The sequence below is a fragment of the Erythrolamprus reginae genome, chromosome 2 (genome assembly GCF_031021105.1).
Source record: "Erythrolamprus reginae isolate rEryReg1 chromosome 2, rEryReg1.hap1, whole genome shotgun sequence".
Lineage (NCBI taxonomy): Eukaryota > Metazoa > Chordata > Lepidosauria > Squamata > Dipsadidae > Erythrolamprus > Erythrolamprus reginae.
The window spans coordinates 219,684,871-219,703,993 of NC_091951.1; the positions used below are offsets into that span (position 1 = coordinate 219,684,871).

The 19,123-nt window shown below is 39.7% G+C and overlaps 1 protein-coding gene across 2 annotated transcripts in view; it reads right to left on the reverse strand.

The window, feature by feature from the left end:
* The window catches only part of LOC139162006 (tumor necrosis factor receptor superfamily member 1A-like), a 49,064-nt gene that overhangs the window by 9,317 nt on the left and 20,624 nt on the right, over positions 1 to 19,123 (reverse strand). For both annotated transcript variants that reach the window (XM_070741919.1, XM_070741918.1), the window contains 7 exons: positions 18,915 to 19,043; positions 17,927 to 18,073; positions 16,929 to 17,013; positions 14,856 to 14,926; positions 14,601 to 14,714; positions 6,125 to 6,162; positions 693 to 837 (listed from right to left, as the gene is read on the reverse strand). In XM_070741919.1, the coding sequence (XP_070598020.1) occupies positions 693 to 837; positions 6,125 to 6,162; positions 14,601 to 14,714; positions 14,856 to 14,926; positions 16,929 to 17,013; positions 17,927 to 18,073; positions 18,915 to 19,043 (729 nt within the window). The remainder of the gene's footprint in view (positions 1 to 692; positions 838 to 6,124; positions 6,163 to 14,600; positions 14,715 to 14,855; positions 14,927 to 16,928; positions 17,014 to 17,926; positions 18,074 to 18,914; positions 19,044 to 19,123) is intronic.

Here is a 19,123-nt window from a genome sequence, read left to right on the forward strand (position 1 = left end):
AAAAACGGGGCTGCTTTTGCCTTCTATTACTCCATCTAGCATTACTGGAGGATGAATTCTGGGAGTTGAAGTCCACTAGTCCTAAAGCTGTCATGTTTGAAGATCCCTGGGTTAGGGTATTCAAACTTGGCAAGTATAAGACTTGTGGACTTCAACTCCCATTCCTGAGCTAGCATGACTGGAGGAGAAATTCTGGGAGTTGAAGTCCACAAATCTTAAAGGTATAAGTTTGAAGTTTGTAAAAAGTGTACATGTTTGTAAAAAGTATTCTATTACACTGGTATTTTATTAAATAATATACACTGCTCAAAAAAATAAAGGGAAAACTTAAACAACACAACATAACTCCAAGTAAATCAAACTTCTGTGAAATCAAACTGTCCACTTAGGAAGCAACACTGATTGACAATCAATTTCACATGCTGTTGTGCACTTTCAACTTTGTACTGAAAAAAGTATTCAATGAGAATATTTCATTCATTCAGATCTAGGATGTGTTATTTGAGTGTTCCCTTTATTTTTTTTTAGCAGTATATAAGTTTCTCTGTACTTTTTAATATTCAAATAAGATTTCTGCCCCCCTGCTTTTTTGGATATTGGCAGCCACATTCCACGTATTCCATATGTCTTTTTGGTAAATATACTACATAAATATTTTTAATAGCCCTTTTCTTAAAGGAAGTTGCACTTACTATCAGAAATCCGTGTCTCTCTTGCAGATTTTATGCAATCTGGCAGCTCTTGACCTTGAGCTTGACTTAGCGGTAGCATTTGCATGGTACCTGAGATCTTTTCTTCTTTAGTGTCCAAAGGAGTGTTTTCTGTTTTATCTTCAGTCTAAGAACAAGAGGGACACACATACCCTGTTAGAAGGAATAAATAACATCATGTAGACCTCACCCTGTTGCTGCTTGTGGAAGGCTGGATTATAGGAATGATGAATATGACTGGAATTCCATAACTATGTACCCCAATGGAGTGGTGTAAGAAAAAAGCAAGGTAGAACAAAACCACATTTATTTTGCCTCACTTGTTTCCTGGTTCTTCATAAAAAGGAATGGGCCCAATCTACGGTTTTATGCAATCCATTAATCATGAGGCAACTAGAAAACAAAGTGATGAGGTACAGGACCTGCAGGAGCAGACCTTGGGCAGTCTGTAGAGAATCTTTATCAAGATACATCTTTGCTGGTCATAAACTTCTTTACATCTGAGTTCTTTTAAATTCAGGAGGGTGGGGGGGTTTCAAAAAGAGTTTAAAGACAAGTTTGTTGTATTTATTATTTTTGGCCTGAAAGGGAAGAGAGAACTGAGTCTGAGTCAGCCCTTCCTCCTGGAGAGCCAGTATGATGTCATGTTAAGATGTTAAATTATACCAGTGCTTCTCAATTATTTTCTGTTACGCCCATCCTAGGAAGAAGTAAACATTTTGTACCCCCTAACTCTCCGCTGACACACGTTTCACGGCAAACACCGCCCAACCTGCCACCCCCAAATTGTGCCCCACCACGAGATGTCTGTCCTACCTGATGCTTGTACCAAGTACCTCTGTTGTGTTCCTCGGTGTTGTGTCCAGGGCAGCTCGCTATAAAAGAAAATGTCTCCGGAGTTTGAGAAGTTTGATTGAACTCGTGATATGTTTTCTTTTAGAACGGGATGCCCTAGACACAACATCAAGGAATGCGACAGAGGTACTGGTAGAAGTGTCAGGTAGGACGCGTGTTCTACTCCCTGCGGCAAAAAAAGAATGTTCCCCGAGGTTAGGCGTCACCCCTGGCATTGCTCCGTACACCCCCGGGGAGGGCGCCCCACTATTTGAGAAGCACTAAATTACATCATGATTCAATACCACCTCAACCCTGAAAACATACTGGATGACTTTGGATTGGCCACTTTCTTTCACAGACCAATCTACCTCTTTGATTCTCCATCTCATCCCAGATGCTGTTGTAGGCCAGTGATGACGAAACTATGGCATGGGTGCCACAGGTAGCATGCAGAGCCATATCTGCTGACATGCGAGCCGTTGCCCTAGCTCAGCTCCAATGTGCATGCATGTGCTGGCCAGCTGATTTTTGGCTCCAACAGAGGCTCTGGGAGGGCGTTTTGGCTTCCAGAGAGCCTCTGGGGGGATGGGGGAGGGTGTTTTTATCCTCGCCAGACTCCAGGGAAACCTTTGGAGCCTGGGGAGGGAGAAACACAAGCCTACTGGGCCCACCAGAAATTGGGAAACAGACTATTTCTGGCCTGCAGAGGGCCTCCGGGGAGGGAAACTGTTTTTGTCCTCCCCAGACATTGAAGTATGGGTGTGGGCACTTGCACATGCATGAAAGCACGCACACACGCTCTTTCGGCACTCAAGGAAAAAAAGGTTCGCCATCACTGTTGTAGGCACTTTAGAAAAGAGTGCTACAGTATATATATTCCCTTTTATTTATAAATAATGAAATGAAGCACAACCTCTATGCACTAGCAATATTAGTTACTGAATTCATAATTCTTTGGCATTGCAATGAATACTTCCCATAGGAAATGTATTGCACTAGCAGTATCAGAACATTTGTTGATTGATTGATTGATTGATTGATTGGATTTTTATGCCGCCCCTCTCCGAGGATTCAGGGCAGCTCACAACATACCAAAACAATAAACTACATACATATCTAAAAAAATCAATTAATATAGCTAAAAAACTTTAAAAACTCTATAATTAGATTTACAATCATTCATTCACATTCACACAGCAAGACATACTACACTCATTTGCCGGGGGCTAAGATCTAATGGCCCCTTACTGCCTGTGTGACTTAGGAATGGAAATGTTGGGCTCCATAGTGATTGTGTGTGGTGGACTATCTCTAGATCATTCCCTCCAAGCCTCTGAGGACTACAACTCCCAGCACCTTTAAGCTGGAAAAAGCAGAGACCCCAGTCAGGCCCTTGCTTCCTGACTGTCTCTTGCTCAGACTGAGCTAGCACAGCGCCTCGCACTACAAACGCTTTCAACCTAGCCTAAGCTAAGTTCCTGACCAGCAACCACATAAACATATACCATCTCAACCCTGAAAACATACTGGATAACTTTGGATTGGCCACTTTCTTTCACAGACCAATCTACCTCTTTTATTCTCCATCTCATCCTGGATGCTGTTGTAGGCCAGTGATGACGAACCTATGGGATGGGTGCCACAGGTAGCATGCAGAGCCATATCTGCTGACATGCGAGCCGTTACCCTAGGTCAGCTCCAATGTGCATGCATGTGCTGGCCAGCTGGTTTTTGGCTCCAACAGAGGCTCTGGGAGGGCGTTTTGGCTTCCAGAGAGCCTCCAGGGGGATGGGGGAGGGTGTTTTTATTCTCGCCAGACTCCAGGGAAACCTTTGGAGCCTGGGGAGGGTGTAAGAATTTCCCTTTGATCTGGCATATTGCAGGATGCTACAGCAGCATGAATGGGCTCCACATTTTCTCAACTTTACATCTAAATGTGATCTAGGAAACCGGTTATACTAATGAGAGAGTGGTAGATGGTTTCAGTTCAGGTATACCGGAAGCTGAAGCTGGGGAGGAAAGGGAAAGACTGAAAGGAGATCTTGAGATATTGGTTTCCAATATAAGAATATAAGTCCCGTTTGATAATCTACATTTAAATAATACACACTGCCAGTTGCAGTCTACTTTCACTATAACTTTTCAGTGATTAGCATACTCCAATTGCAGTAGATGGTTTTCCTAATTCAGGAATCTATGAAGGAAGTTGGATCTTCTGTCTCCTTTCCAGGATGCTTTATGGTGATGGCTTTAAAGTAAGATTTGATTATGGCTTTCTGTATGCCAAATTTCAAGGCTGTTCTCCTACATCTGAAATGGGTATACTCCCTCTGGTAAGATGGTCAAAGAATATGAAGTCAATAAAAGGGTTTCCCTCTGGCTCAGATTATCTAACTGCCTTGATAAAGCTAGGCAATGAGGATTGCTGAGCATCCAAAGCTGACTATAACAGCGTTGCCAAAAAGGCATTAAGAGTTGTTAACCTAATTTTGCGACGCTTCTTCTCCGGTAACATTGTACTACAAACCAGGGCATACAAAACCTTTGTCAGACTAATTCTCAAATACAGCTCATCTGCCTGGAATTCACACTATATAATGGATATTAATACAATTGAGTACGTCCAGAAGTATTTCACAAAGAGTACTCCAGTCCTCTGCTCACAATAGAATGCCTTATGCCACCAGGCTTGAAATTTTGGACCTGGACATCCTAGAACTACACCGCCTACAGTCTGACCTAAGCGCAGTACACAAAATTGTCTGCTACAATGTCCTACTTGTTAATGGCTACTTCAGCTTCAACCGCAATATTACATGGGCAAACATAGATACAAACTCAAAGTAAATCTCTCCAAGCTTGATTGCGGAAAATACGACTTCAGCCACAGAGTGATCAATGTCTGGAATACATTACCTGACTCTGTGATCACATCTTCAAACCCCCAAAACTTTAACATTAAACTCTCTACCATGGACCTCACCCCATTCCTAAGGAGTCTGTAAAGGAGCATGCATAAGCGCACCAGCATGCCCACCATCCCTGTCCTACTGTTCCCATTATTCGTACTCATTTCTTATGCATGTATTTTATCTTTTTATACTTTTTATATGTTATGTTCATACATATAATCATTTTCTCATACATGTTTGACAAGCTAAATAAGCAAACAACAAAATCTTTCTACAATGCCTGTTATACAGAGCATGCATATTATTTGTATCCTGCTAATGCTCTAAGAGGATGCTAATCAGACACATTGGAAAATGCTTATACTCTCAATAACATGCAAAACACCTCTTTTTTCTATTACAATTTATAAATCTTAGCTGGAATTATTTAAAAAGTATCTGAATATTAGAGCTAAATGGATGCTACATTTCTGATTAGTTTTACAATGTAGCTTATGAATTTTAATTTTAGATTGTATCTTGCAAACTTTATTTTAATGCTTCCAGAGCAGAGGTGGTTTTCATTTGATTCAGACCAGTTCATGTGTTCCGTTGCAGGAAATTTGGCTACGTTTGTCGAACTGGTGGTAATTGCCAGCTGGCCACGTCCCTAAACCGGTTCTCCAGTTGCTGTGACTGGCAAAAGAATACTCTACATATGCGCAGAGGCTTTTGTGCATGCACAGAGAGTTTTTTGCGTGATGCGAACCGGTAGGGAAGATAAGTGGAATCCACCCCTGTTACAAAGCTTAGTATTAATACAGTGGTACCTCTACTTACGAACTTAATTTGTTCCATGACCAGTTCTTAAGTAGAAAATTTTGTAAGAATAAGCAATTTTTCCCATAGGAATCAATGTAAAAGCAAATAATACGTGAGATTGTGGAAGCCGGGGTGGCGCAGCAGGTAGAGTGCTGTACTGCAGGCCACTGAAGCTGACAGTAGATCTATAGGTCAGCAGTTCAAATCTCATCACCGGCTCAAGGTTGACTCAGCCTTCCATCCTTCCGAGGTGAGTAAAATGAGGACCCGGATTGTGGGGGTAATATGCTGGCTCTGTTAAAAAGTGCTATTGCTAACAGGTTGTAAGCCGCCCTGAGTCTAAGGAGAAGGGCGGCATAAAAATCAAATAAATAAATAAATAAGCCACAGGGAGGGTGGAGGCCCTGTTTCCTCCCAGGAGATTCCTAGAGAGGCCCCACGGAGGCTTCTCCCTTCCTTTTCCAGTTACAGTTTCATAGGCTCAGGTTTGTAAGTAGAAAATGGTTCTTGAGAAGAGGCAAAAAAATCTTGAACACCCGGTTCTTATCTAGAAAAGTTCGTAAGTAGAGGTGTTCTTAAGTAGAGGTACCACTGTATTACAATTTTATTCACAGCATATTTATAGATGAGTGTTGTTTGAACCAATGGTAGCATTATAGAAGAATACATACTGTAGGATGTGAATGTTCACTAAAAATGAATCATTGGTGGGGGAAAAGGATCAATGGCTACTGATTTAAGAAACAAAAAACTAGAATCTATTCATAAATTTATCAGGATCTAAGGACTCCTAATCTACCTTACTTTGCAACAATAGGAATATTAAGTTTGTGGAGACATACCTATGGGGAGTGTTAGACTTACCATGGATACATGTTGCTTATTTGTCTGTTGACCTGAAGCTGAAAAAACAAAAAACAAAACAAAACAATAAATGTATACCATTTTCATCAAACTATTATTTTTTCAAGTTGATGCTGAACAGCTGAAATCCCCCCTCCCCCGGTTCTATAATCCTGCATTAGCTTAGATTTAATTCTTGCTTTCCTTGAGAGCCATATAAATTTGTAAATTATTCTGTTAAGATTAATAAAGAAGGCTTTGTTTAATCTAATTGGAATCATCTGAAAAAGAAGAGGAATTTTGACAAGATATTCATTTTAATGGCAGATATTTTCCCCATAAGCGATAATTGTAGCTAGGACGATGAGTCTAGGTCCTTAATTGTTTTTTGGACAAGCGGATCATAATTATCCTTTTTCAATGAACTGCATCTGTGAGATACTACTTTTCCTAAGTATTTTACTTGTGTTAATGCCGAGCAAATCTTCTAGTTTTGAGTTTTGGTTGGGGGTCATATTTTTAATTATAATTTTGTTTTTTTCTCTGTTAATCTTTATGTCTGCAACCTTCCTAAATCTTTCAATTTATTTTATTAGAATGTGAGCTGCAGTTAGGGGATCTTCAATAATGAATGCCATGTCGTCAGCAAATGCTAGGAGTTTGTACCCCTTTCTTAATCCTTGGCCCTCTGATTATTGAACTGTTTCTTACATTTCTTAGTAGCGTTTCTAGTGCCAGAATATAGTTTGATGGGGCTAACAGGCAGCCTTGTCAAACACTCTTTTTTATAATTATGTTATCTGTAAGATCCCTATTTATAATGATTTTAGCGGTCTGATGTGTATAAATGGTTTTAATTATTCTAAAATTGTTTCCAAAATCCATCATTTCTAATTTTGTAAAAAAAAGTGCCAATTTATTTTTTCATGTAAATCTTTATAAAATTGTTTTTGGTGCATAAATTGAAACAATTACAAAAGGTTTTGTTTCTAGCTCCAATTGTACCATCAAAATCCTTCCATCAGTATCATTGTATATTTCTTTAGATTCAATTGATTCGTCTATATACATTGCTACGCCCTTTTTCTTTTGGTTCGCCAGACTAGTGTATACCGTATTTTTCGCTCCATAAGACGCAGTTTTTTTCCTCCCAAAGTAGGAAGAAAAATCAGCCTCGTCTTATGGAGCGAAGATGCAGGCAGGGAGGGGGGGGAGGCTGCGAACTCGGAAGCGCCATCCCGCCGGCTGGCTGGCTAGCTGCTGCCTGGCCCCCTCCGCACCACCAGCGGCGCTCCCCCCGCCAGCCAGCCAGCCAAGCCCCGCGCCCGCCAGAACCGGCTCCTCGCTCTTCCCCCGCTGCCCGCCACGTTTGCAGGAGGTGGGAAGGGTCGGGCGGCCCGCCAAGGCCAGGAGGGACCCCGCTGCCCCCCCCTTCCCTCTCTCCGCCCGCCGCTGAGCCTCCTTGACGCCGAGAGGAAATGCCGGCAAAGGCTTTTCTCAGCGGAGGTCTTCAATGTCGGGGGCGCACGGGCGGTTGCGCGCGCTCCCTATCTCCCTGCTAGCCCACTCGGAATACAGTATTCAAAATAAGAAAAGCCTTTGCCGGCAAAGGTTTTTCTTATTTTGAATATTCCGAGTGGGCTAGCAGGGAGATAGGGAGCGCGCGCAACCGCCCCTGCGCCCCCGACATTGAAGACCTCCGCTGAGAAAAGCCTTTGCCGGCATTTCCTCTCGGCTTTTCTCAGCGGAGGTCTTCAATGTCGGGGGCGCACGGGCGGTTGCGCGCGCTCCCTATCTTCCTGCTAGCCCACTCGGAATATTCAAAATAAGAAAAGCCTTTGCCGGCAAAGGTTTTTCTTATTTTGAATATTCCGAGTGGGCTAGCAGGGAGATAGGGAGCGCGCGCAACCGCCCGTGCGCCCCCGGCATTGAATATCACCTTCGCCGGCCCCATCACCGCTGAGAAGAACGGAGAGAGAACGAGAGTGAGTGAGAGCAACAGACAGCAAGATAGAGAGAAAGTGAGAAAGAGAGAGTGAGAGAAAGGGGGGGAGAGAAAGAGATAGCAAGAGAGAGAGAACAAGAGAAAGAAAGAGCGTGAGAAAGAAAAAAAGAGAGAAAGAGTGAGAGAGAGAGAAAGCAAAAGAGACAGAAAGAAAACAAGAGAGAGAAAGTGAGAAGAAGAGAGAGAAAGAGGGGGAGAGAGAGAGAAAGAGAGGGAGAGGGAGAAAGAGAGAGGGAGAGGGGGAGAGAAAGAGAGAGGGAGAGGGGGGAGAGATAGCAAGAGAGGGAGAGAGAGAAAGAGAGAGGGAAAGGGGGAGAGAGGGGGGAGAGAAAGAGAGAGGGAGGGAGAGAGAGGAGATAAAGGAAGAGGAGAGAGAGAAAGGAAGAGAAAGAAAGAAAGAGGGATAGAAAGAGAGAGAGAGTGAGAGATGCTCAGTGAGCCTTTCTTTGAAGTTGCCTTTCTTTCTTTCTTTCTTTCTTTCTCTCTTTCTTTTTCTCTCTTGCTCTCTTGCTCTTTCATTCTTTTTTCTTTCTCTTGCTTCCTTTCTTTCTCTTGCTTTCTCTCCTTCCTTCCCTCCTTCCATTTCTTTCATTCCCCCTCTCTATTTTTATTTCTCTTTCATTTTCTTTCTTTCTCTCTTTCTTGCTTTCTTTCTTGCTCTTTTTCTTTCTCTCTTTTACCTTCCCTTCCTCTATTTCTTCTTTTCTTTCTCCTTCCTACCTTCTTCCCTCCCTCCCTCCCTCCCTTCAGTCCTTCCTCTCTTACTCTCCCCTTTCATAAGTTTCCTTGCTTCCTTCCTCTGTTCCTGTCCCTTCCCCCTTTCTTTCTTTCCTTCCTTCCTTCCTTTCCTCCCTCCATTTCTTGCTTTCCTTTTCCTTCCTCCCTTCTTTCCTCCCTCACTCCCTTCTTTCACTCCTTCCTCTCTTCCTCTCCCCTTTTTGGCGTAAATTTTTTTTTCTATTTTCCTCCTCTAAAATCTAGGTGCGTCTTATCAGCAGGTGCGTCTTATAGAGCGAAAAATATGGTAATTTTCCCAATTTTGAGTTATTCTTGAATGCCTGCTAATGCATCCTGAATAGACTGAAAATTTGGATCTGTAGGTAACTTTTCTTTCTCTTTTTCTTTCTCCTTGGCCAGCATTGTAGTTATGGTCCTTTGTTGTAGCGGAGATGATGTTGGAGAGACTTTAGGTGTGGGGGTTGAAGTTGGAGCTGTAGTAGTTGCTTGTTTTCGGGTTGTTGTTGTCACCGAAGTTACACTTTGTGCCCTGTAAGAACCTTTCATATTCCAGAATTTCTACTTTGTTTAGCAATTACTTAAATCAATCTCTTATTTATTCTCAATTACAGAAGAGAAAAGTTTTAAGTCTATAATACTGGTAACAGAAAATAATATTTTTCAAAAGGAAAAGAAATATCAATTCAATTCTATTAATACAGTAATTAATTAAAGAAAAAGAAAGGAGAAAAAAAATTCAATCTTTTAAAATCCAAAGCTTATGGGGGGGGGGGACCAGGTGGAGAAGGGAAAGAAGCAAAACTTTTAGCACATAATTAATTAATAATAACAAAAAAAAGGAAGACTATAATTCTACTGGGGAAGGGTAAAGAGAAAAGAGAAAAAATTTTTTAAGAATTATTTAGGAAAAATTATTAGAAAATTATTTATATTGTTTAGCAATAAAAATTAAAAAAACCAATTGGAAAAGAAGGAAAGAGAATTTCAAAGTCCAAAAGAAAAAGGGGTCCAAAAAAATCTAATAAGTCCAAATAAACCAGATATGAGTTATGCTTTAATGCAAATGTCCAAAAAGAAAAACTCTAAAGCCAATATCCAATGTAATACCTATAATGTCCAAATAAAAATAACAATAAAATCCACGTCTTCTTATTATATAAAAAGAGAAAAATACTAGAAAAAGAAAAACAGGATCTTTACGCCTCCGATGCCTGGTGAGAAAAAATAGTCCCACAGATTCCGAGAAAAAGAGAAAAAAATAGGAGAGGAAAAAAAAATAGAAAAATAGAATAAACAGTTCAAAATTTATTCCAAATACAGTAATACCTCATGATACGAACTTAATTGGTGCAAGGAGGAGGTTCGTAAGACAAAAGGTTCGTAAGACAAAACATTGTTTCCCATAGGAAACAATGTAAAGTCAATTAATCCGTGCAACCAAAAAACCCCCCGCAAAAAAAACGGCTTTCGGCGACTGCTGGGAAGCCGCGCGGCTGTTTTAAAAGGTGACAGCCGGCCTGGGGGGCTTCCCAGCACCCCCCGAACCCGGATTCGGGGTTTGGGGGGGTGCTGGGAAGCCCCCCAGGCCGGCTGTGAGCTTTTAAAAGATCCGCGCCGCCTCCCATCTGTCTCCTGAAGCCGAACGGCAAAGCCGAACTTCCGCGTTCGGCTTCAGGAGACAGCTGCGAAGCGGCGCGGGTGTTTTAAAAGGTCGCAGCCGGCCTGGGGGGCTTGCCAGCACCCCCCGAACCTGTTCGGCTTTAGCGTTTGGCTTCAGGAGACAGATGGGAAGCGGCGCGGCTCTTTTAAAAGGTCGCAGCCGGCCTGGGGGGCTTGCCAGCACCCCCCCGAACCCCGAAGTTCGGCAAAAGTTCGGGGTTCGGGGGGTGCTGGCAAGCCCCCCAGGCTGGCTGCGACCTTTTAAAACACCCGCGCCGCTTCCCAGCTGTCTCTTGAAGCTGAACGCTAAAGCCGAACTTCCGCGTTCGGCTTCGGGAGACAGCTGCGAAGCGGCGTGGGTGTTTTAAAAGGTCGCAGCCGGCCTGGGGGGCTTCCCAGCACCCCCCCCGAACCCAGGTTCGGGGTTTGGGGGGGTGCTGGGAAGCCCCCCAGGCCGGCTGCGACCTTTTAAAACACCCGCGCCGCTTCGCAGCTGTCTCCTGAAGCCGAACGCTAAAGCCGAACTTCTGCGTTCGGCTTCGGGAGACAGCTGCGAAGCGGCGCGGGTGTTTTAAAAGGTCGCAGCCGGCCTGGGGGGCTTCCCAGCAACCTCCCGAACCGAACCCGGGGTTCAGCAAAATTTTGCCTCTTCTTACGAACTTTGTTCAAGTTACGAACCGGCGTTCGGGAGGCTTCTGGGAAGCCCCGCCGCCCGGCTGTCACCTTTTAAAACAGCCGCGCGGCTTCCCAGCAGTCTCCGAACGCTGGTTCGTAACTCGAAAAAAGTTCGTAAGAAGAGGCAAAATTTTTCTGAACCCCGGGTTCGTATCACGAGTTGTTCGTAAAACGAGGGGTTCGTATCTTGAGGTACCACTGTAGTTAAAGTTTCAGTGAAATTTCATTCAAATGAAGTGATTTAAATTCAGCTCAGTTTATTCTGTTCATATTATTCGTGTATCCAGTTCATTTAAATATTCCTATTTCATCCAATTGAGTAATTAGCAATTCGGTCTTTTATTACTATTAAAAAATATATATTATTATAAAAATTTGATAGATTCAAAAGGCAAAATGAAACAGAACAGAAGAAAAGAATGAAATAGTATTAGAATTTTATAGAAAATTATATATGAGAGAAGAAATAAATGAGGATTTAATTTTTGAATATTTGAAAAATATAGACTTACCAGTATTGACAGAAACACAACAACAAAGACTAAATAAACCTATTACAGAAATGGAATTAAAACAATCTATAAAGAACCAGAAAAATAATAAAGCGACGGGCCCAGATGCAATACCAGTAGAATTTTATAAGTTAGATATAGAAATATTTTTTTCAAATATGTTCGAGATATGTAATCAAATAATGGCAGAAGGCATATTACCTAAAACATGGTCAGAAACGTTAATAACCTTAATATATAAAGTAGGAACAGAAAAAGAAAAAATTGAGAACTATAGACCAATTTAATTGTTAAACATAGATTATAAAATTTTTATATCAATCTTTGCTAACAGGTTTAAAAATATTATAAATGATATGATACATAGTGACCAAAATGGTTTTTTACCAGGAAGACAAATTAAAAATAATTTAAGAACAATAATAAACACATTAGAATATTATGAACAACATCCAGAAAAACAAATGACGCTTATATTCTTAGATGCGAAAAAAGCATTCGACAATGTAGACTGGAATTTTATGAAAATACAATTAAATAAGATGGAGGTTGGAACTAAGTTTTTCAATATAATAGATGCCACATATTCTGAACAAACAGCTAAAATCATAATAAACAGCGAGCTGACCGAAAAAGTAGCAATACAACGAGGAGTAAGACAAGGTTGCCCAATATCACCATTGTTATTCATCTTAACCCTGGAAGCACTATTGATAAAAATAAGAGCAGACAGGGAAATAAAAGGATTGAAGATAAAAAGAGACTTCTAAAGTACAAGCATTTGCAGATGATGTGGTTTTAATTTTAGAAGATCCCACAAAATCTATCTCAAGGTTAATAAATTTAATTGAAGAATATGGGAAAGTCACAGGACTAAAAATAAAGAAAGAAAAGACACAGATACTAACAAAAAACATGACAGAGACACAAAGAAAACATTTAGAAGATCTATCAAATATGAAAATTACAAAAAAGGTGAAATATTTAGGGATATGGATAACTTCTAAAGCAATATCTTTAAAAAATGATAATTATTTAAAATTATTAGATCAAATTAAAACGATTTAGAAGTTTGGAACAATTTGCAATTAACATTGGTGGGAAGAATATCTACAATTAAAATGAATATCCTCCCTAAAATTTTGTTTCTTTTTCAAGTTATTCCAATAAACCCCGGATCAAAATTTTTTATGGAATTAAATAAGATAATAAAAAAATTCATATGGCAAGGTAAGAAACCAAGAATAAAACAAAATGCGTTAGGCGATCGTAAAGAAAGAAGAGGACTTGGCCTCCCAAATTGGAAATTATATTATTATGCCACCGCCTTAACATGGATAAAAGAGTGGTTGACCTTAGATAATCAAAGGTTACTTCACTTAGAAGGCCATGATTTAATGGTGGGTTGGCATGCTTTTATATGGTATGATAAGGTTAAAACACATTCATATTTTAAAAATAATATAATTAGAAAAGCACTGATTGATGTATGGATTGAAATAAAGAAAAATCATTTTTTAGTAATGCCAGAATGGATCTCACCCATAGAAGCTATTACACATCCGAATTTAATAAAGGAAGGCAAGATCTGGAAATATAGGGATTTACTGGACAATCAATTAAAACTCAGAACAAAACAAGAGTTACAAGAATTAGGTATTGATTGGTGGCAATACATACGGATTAGTTCCAGATATCAAATGGATATAAAAACTTATATTTTTGGAAAAGAAAACAACGTATTAAGTAAATTATTACTCCAAAATCAAGTAAAGGTAATTGGAAATGTATATAAATACTTAATAAATCATAGAAGGATAGGTTGCATATTGAAAGATAACATGATCAGCTGGTGCAAAAATGTTGGCAAAGAGATAGACTTAGAAACATGGGAAAAGATCTGGATGTATAACTGGAAAATAACAAAATTAACTTCCTTCAAAGAAAATCAAATTAAGATGTTTTATAGATGGCACCTTCCACAATATAGAATTTCCAAAATATTTCCAACTGTCTCACCTGTATGTTGGAAATGTAAGAAAGAAATTGGTACATATTACCACGCATGGTGGACATGTTCAGAGGCAAAAAAATATTGGAACAAAGTAGAGAAATGGATAAATGAAATAACAAAGGAGAAGATTAAAAAATCTCCTGAATTTTTCTTATTGGGTATTTCAAACATTAAGTATAAAAAAGAAATTTATTACTTAATAATACATATATTGGTTGTGGCAAGAATTACATTTGCGCAGAAATGGAAAGAAAAGGAAATACCAAAGGATCTAGAAGTTTATAAAAAAATTATAGAATGTGCAGAATTAGACATGATGACAAAACGTTTGAATAATCAAGTAGAAACAGAGTTTTATAAAATATGGGATAAAGTATACAAATGGTGGAATTTTAAAAATAGTATCAAAAGTTAAAGTAACAAGAATTTAGAACTGTTTGCATTTTTTGTTTTGAAATTTTATAAGATAGAGTAAAACGGTTTAAAAATGCCTATAGTATGATAAAGTTAGATGTGCTATTTACTATATTATATTTTTTGAATAAGTATTTTATAGATAAAGAAATTTAATTAACATAAGAATATAGAGTTAAATTCAATAAGTATCTAATATATATGTGTACTATTTCTGTTTTGATCTGATCATAGTTAGGTTTTCATTTTTTGTAGTAGTTTAGACTTGTCTTTGTCTTTTAAAAAAACCCAATAAAAATATATTTTAAAAAAACCAAACAAAAACCCAGAGTCTTTGCAATCTTAAATGAATGGGACAAATATGAAAAAAGAAGTGTTGATAGCCTTTCACTGTGTCCAAGTCTGATTCATTGCTTTAGATCTGTAATTGTTTAATGAAATAAATCACTTTGTATTTAACAGGCAATTAATGATACTTACTACAGAAAGAAAAGTACTGTTTTTCTGGAAAATATTTCTTGATGGCTTTGAATGCTAACACAATAAAACCAACTGCAAAGGCGATAGTCAGGCAAATGAGGACAGGTATGAGTTCTAAATGGAAAAAAAAAACATGTTAGATGTTGTTGGTTTGAAAAGATACAAAAATACATGTTAATGTAAAAACAAAATATTAGCAAAATGAAAATGTAATACAAAAGAAATGGTTATTAAATAATTTATTTCAAATCTCACCTGTGGAGTTTGATGGATTTTTAATTACCATTTCTGGTTCACACTGTTTCTTGCAATCGTTATTATCACAGCTAGAAAATAAAATCAGAAATTTCTGTACTTATTGATAACATTCAACAGCATTTCTTATTTTGCTATCCTTTGAACCTATATCCAGAATTAGAAAATAAGGGGAATTAAATTACTCAAATTAAACCATTCAATTTAAAAAGAGAGTGAAAATATACATAATCTTGTCAAGCACATGTTTCTGAAAGCAAGAAAAAAAAAAATTAATCCTTCTCCAGTTCCGCTAGATTTGGGCTTGAATCTCATTAAAGAACTATCAGATTTTTTTAAAAGATTAAAATAAGAATAAGGAGTCGTTTGTGTGTGAAAAAGAAGAATTCTAGCCAGGATTGCTAGTCCCAAACAGCAAGTACAGTGGTCCCCCGATCATTGCGAGGGTTCCGTTCCAGGACCCCTCGCAATGATCGGTTTTTCGCGAAGTAGCGCTGTGGAAGTAAAAACACCATCTGCGCATGCGCAGATGGTGTTTTTACTTCCGCCGCAGCAACGAGGAGCCGAAGATTGGGGTTTCCCCACCGCCCACGCAAACTCCTCGCTGCCGCTCGCCCGCCCTTCGCCCGCCCACGCCGTTCGCTCGCGCCGCTTCCCAGCTGAGTCCTGAAGCCAATTCGCTTCAGGACTCAGCTGGGAAGCGGCGCGAGCGAACGGCGTGGGCGGGCGAAGGGCGGGCGAGCCGCGGGCGCGCGGGCAGGCAGGCGGCGGACAAGCGGCGGGCGGACAAGACAAGCGGCGGGCGCGGCAGCAGCGAGGAGTTTGCGTGGGCGGTGGGAAACTCCTCGCTGATGCCCGCCGCTCGCCCTCCCGCCAGCAAGAGGGGGAAGACCCAGGGAAGCCGCCCAGCAGCTGATCTGCCCGGCGCCATCTACGCATGCGTGGCCATAGAAAAAAAGGGCGCGCATGCGCAGATGGTGTTTTGACTTCCGGGTTGAAAAATCGCCATATAGCCGTTTCGCAATTATCGGGATCGCAATACCCGGGGGATCACTGTATTGCTCTTCAGGTTTACATTTAGAATTAGGATGGAACCCATATTTCCTTCATTATATGCAGCTAGACCAGAATAAAGCCCACTAGGGCAAATGGTTATGCTACAGAAATGTAACCCATCTTTTAACAGGAAGGATGGGCATTTGTATGGTAATTGAGTTAAGAGTTTCAGACTCCTCTGTGTCTGTCTTACATTTGTTTATATGCAAAAGGTCTTTTCTGTCACACTTTTGTCCCCTATCTTGAGGTTGGCAAATTTAAATTACAGCCGACCTAGTAAACTTAAATAGTGTGAACAGTCTAAACTGAAACAGCTGGGTAGTATAGAAGAGGGAGATTCAAGACTGGAACCCAATAATTCCATAATGTGCATTTTCACAACTTCACAACAGATTAGGATGAAAACCCGAAGCATGGAGCTCCCCAACTATTTTTAGCACCATTACTGGGACAACTAGAGATTTTTCAAAAGAGAATGGACAACCACTTGTCTGAATTGGTATAGGCCAGGGGTTCCAAACTCAACCCCATTGTGGACCGTATGAGGATTTTGGCGTTAGGGGACTGGGGTTGGCATAGCCTGGTTGTCACGACTGATGGGTGGGGGTGGCTGGGGTGGACTACGGTGGCATGGGATGGTCCCTCACTGTCTCTAAGATGGCCCCCCAGAACAACTCTGGGCCTATCGCAGGCTGGATCTAACCCATCCACTGAGTATTTGACATGTCTGGTATAGAGTCTCCTACTTGAGCAGAGATTTGGACTAAAAGATCTCGAAAGTCCCTTCCAGCTCTGTTATTCTATTAACTGGCAAGCACGTGATGACACATCCATCCCACTGTACAAAGGATTAGAGCAGAGATCAGCTAGGAAGCACAATGGTAAGTCGAGACCCACTGGAAATGAGCATGGAAGCAGGAGGTTGAATCAACTGGGAGTGCAGAGACAAGGCCTAGTGTTACATCTAACCCAGGAATTACTCTCATATGTATTACAAGATAAATAACATTTCCCCACCTGCTGCAGGGAAGACATCTGTTCTGATCTGTCTCAAGAAAAAAATTTCTGTGACATTCACATATTGTATCACTATCAGGCGTGCCTAGAAAACAGAAGGAAAAGCAAATAATTATTAGGTGATAATAAGCTGGGGCCTTTTAAATCCAAATAAATACTGAACCTGAAATGTCCCAAAAAGTTAAACAGACACTTCTGATTAACATTTGCATGAGATGAACCAAGAAACAAGATGTAGACTAGATTGGGAAGTAGTAAGAGAAATAAAATTTCAAAAGAAAGTTGGAAATAGTTTTCAGGGAGAAAATAGTAGGAGCATTAAACTAAATGGAAGAAATATTAATATTTCTGTTAAAATATAATAATAGGTATCCTCGTGATAGCTTTGATTAATGGGGTTATGCTCTGTGTTTTCTGGATGAAAGAAGTTTGAAGTAAGGTGATGGGTACTATACAAAGGACTGGCTAGAACATGGAGATGGAGAACCTTTTTCCCACCAGATGCCAAAAGCATGCATGCGTATGCTATCATGTGCGCATGTGCCCACACTGATAATTCAACATTTCCCATCCCCTGCCCATGGGCATGTGACCCCATGCTGCCCGCCCCCTCCCCCCCGGCATGTGCAGGAATTAATTCGAGACGAGGACAAAAACAGAGGAAAAGATTAGTAATGATATCAGAATGGCACTGAGAAATAATGAAGCAATAATGAAATAAAGGAGGTTTGAAATTGAATAAGAATGCTGAAATTTAGGATGAAGTGATAAGTCTTAATATAAGAACTTAACAGTGTTCAGTCAGATTCATATGCATGCTAAGTGGTAAAAGCTGGATCACAGATAACCAGATAAAAATAAGAAGTAAATGGGAAAAGATTAACTCTGACAACAAGCAAATACATACACTGAACAAAATCATACTATTATATAGATGGCATGAATGAAGATGGAATCAGGTTTAAATTGTAATATTGATTTTACGAGTTTATACTTACAATCTTGTCTGATTTTCCCATTATGACAGTCACTGCAATTTTTGCAGAAGAATTCTGCATTTCTGGTCGTCTTATATTGATTAATGTCACAACCACATACGGTGTTTTGCAACTTAGTACAATTCTTCTTTATTATCTGCTGAAAGGCTGGGAAGAGTGAGGAAGAGCTGAGTACTGTATTTCTATTGAGATCATACTGCTGTTTATGATAGTAGAATGGTCTGAACATTAAACCAAACTGGAAGGCTTTTATTTCTGTATGCAACGCTTAATTTATAAAACAGTTCTAATGCTTACATTTCGTATCATTAAAAATATAAATTTACAAGCCAGTTTGGTTTAGTGATTAAAGTGTTGGATTAGAAACCAAGAGAATGAGTTCTAGGCCTGCCTTAAGGCATGAAAAACAGATGGGTGACTTTGGGCCAGTCATTCTTTTTCAGTGCAACCTACTTCACAGGGTTGCTGTTGTGAGGAAAAAAGAAGGAGGGAGGAGTATTATGTGTGCTTGCTGCCTTGAATTATTTATAAAAATAATAAAGGTAGAATAAAATCTAATAAAATAATAACTAAACAATATTAAAACATTTGAATTTATTTTTAAAAATCCATAAAACTCCATCTAATGGTTCCTTTTCCAAAAATCTGCTGTAATAAACACTGACAACGTTTTACTTGTTAAACATTATTCCTGACCACTTTATCCGTCATTTGACTCCAGCTTTAGCCCTCCCCATCCCCTCCTTCCCCCTTCCCTTTCCCGGTGTATAAATGTAATTTATAATTTGGTTTTATTGCACAGGGCTCTGTATCAAGAACAGAACATAAGGATGTAGATATTGCAATAAAATACAGTAAATCTAATGAATAACCTTAATAATAACAATAAAAAATATGCACACACCAACAGATATACACAAAGTTCCAATGCTTACTTTGTTCATTACTGCTTCATTTTTAACTTAACCATATACAAAATTAAACTTACTTGTGCGACATTTTTGGCAGGCAAAACACTTATCTGCATAATTGTCTTTAGACATATATGCACCTACGGGACACTCAGGACATGTAGTGGCCCTATCTGGCCCAGAACAATGTTCTGAAAGATAGGTTCCTAGAAAGTGAAAGGAAATCACCAGTGAATAAGAAAACCACTAATACTGAAACTTTCAAATAATCTAAAAATTGATAATG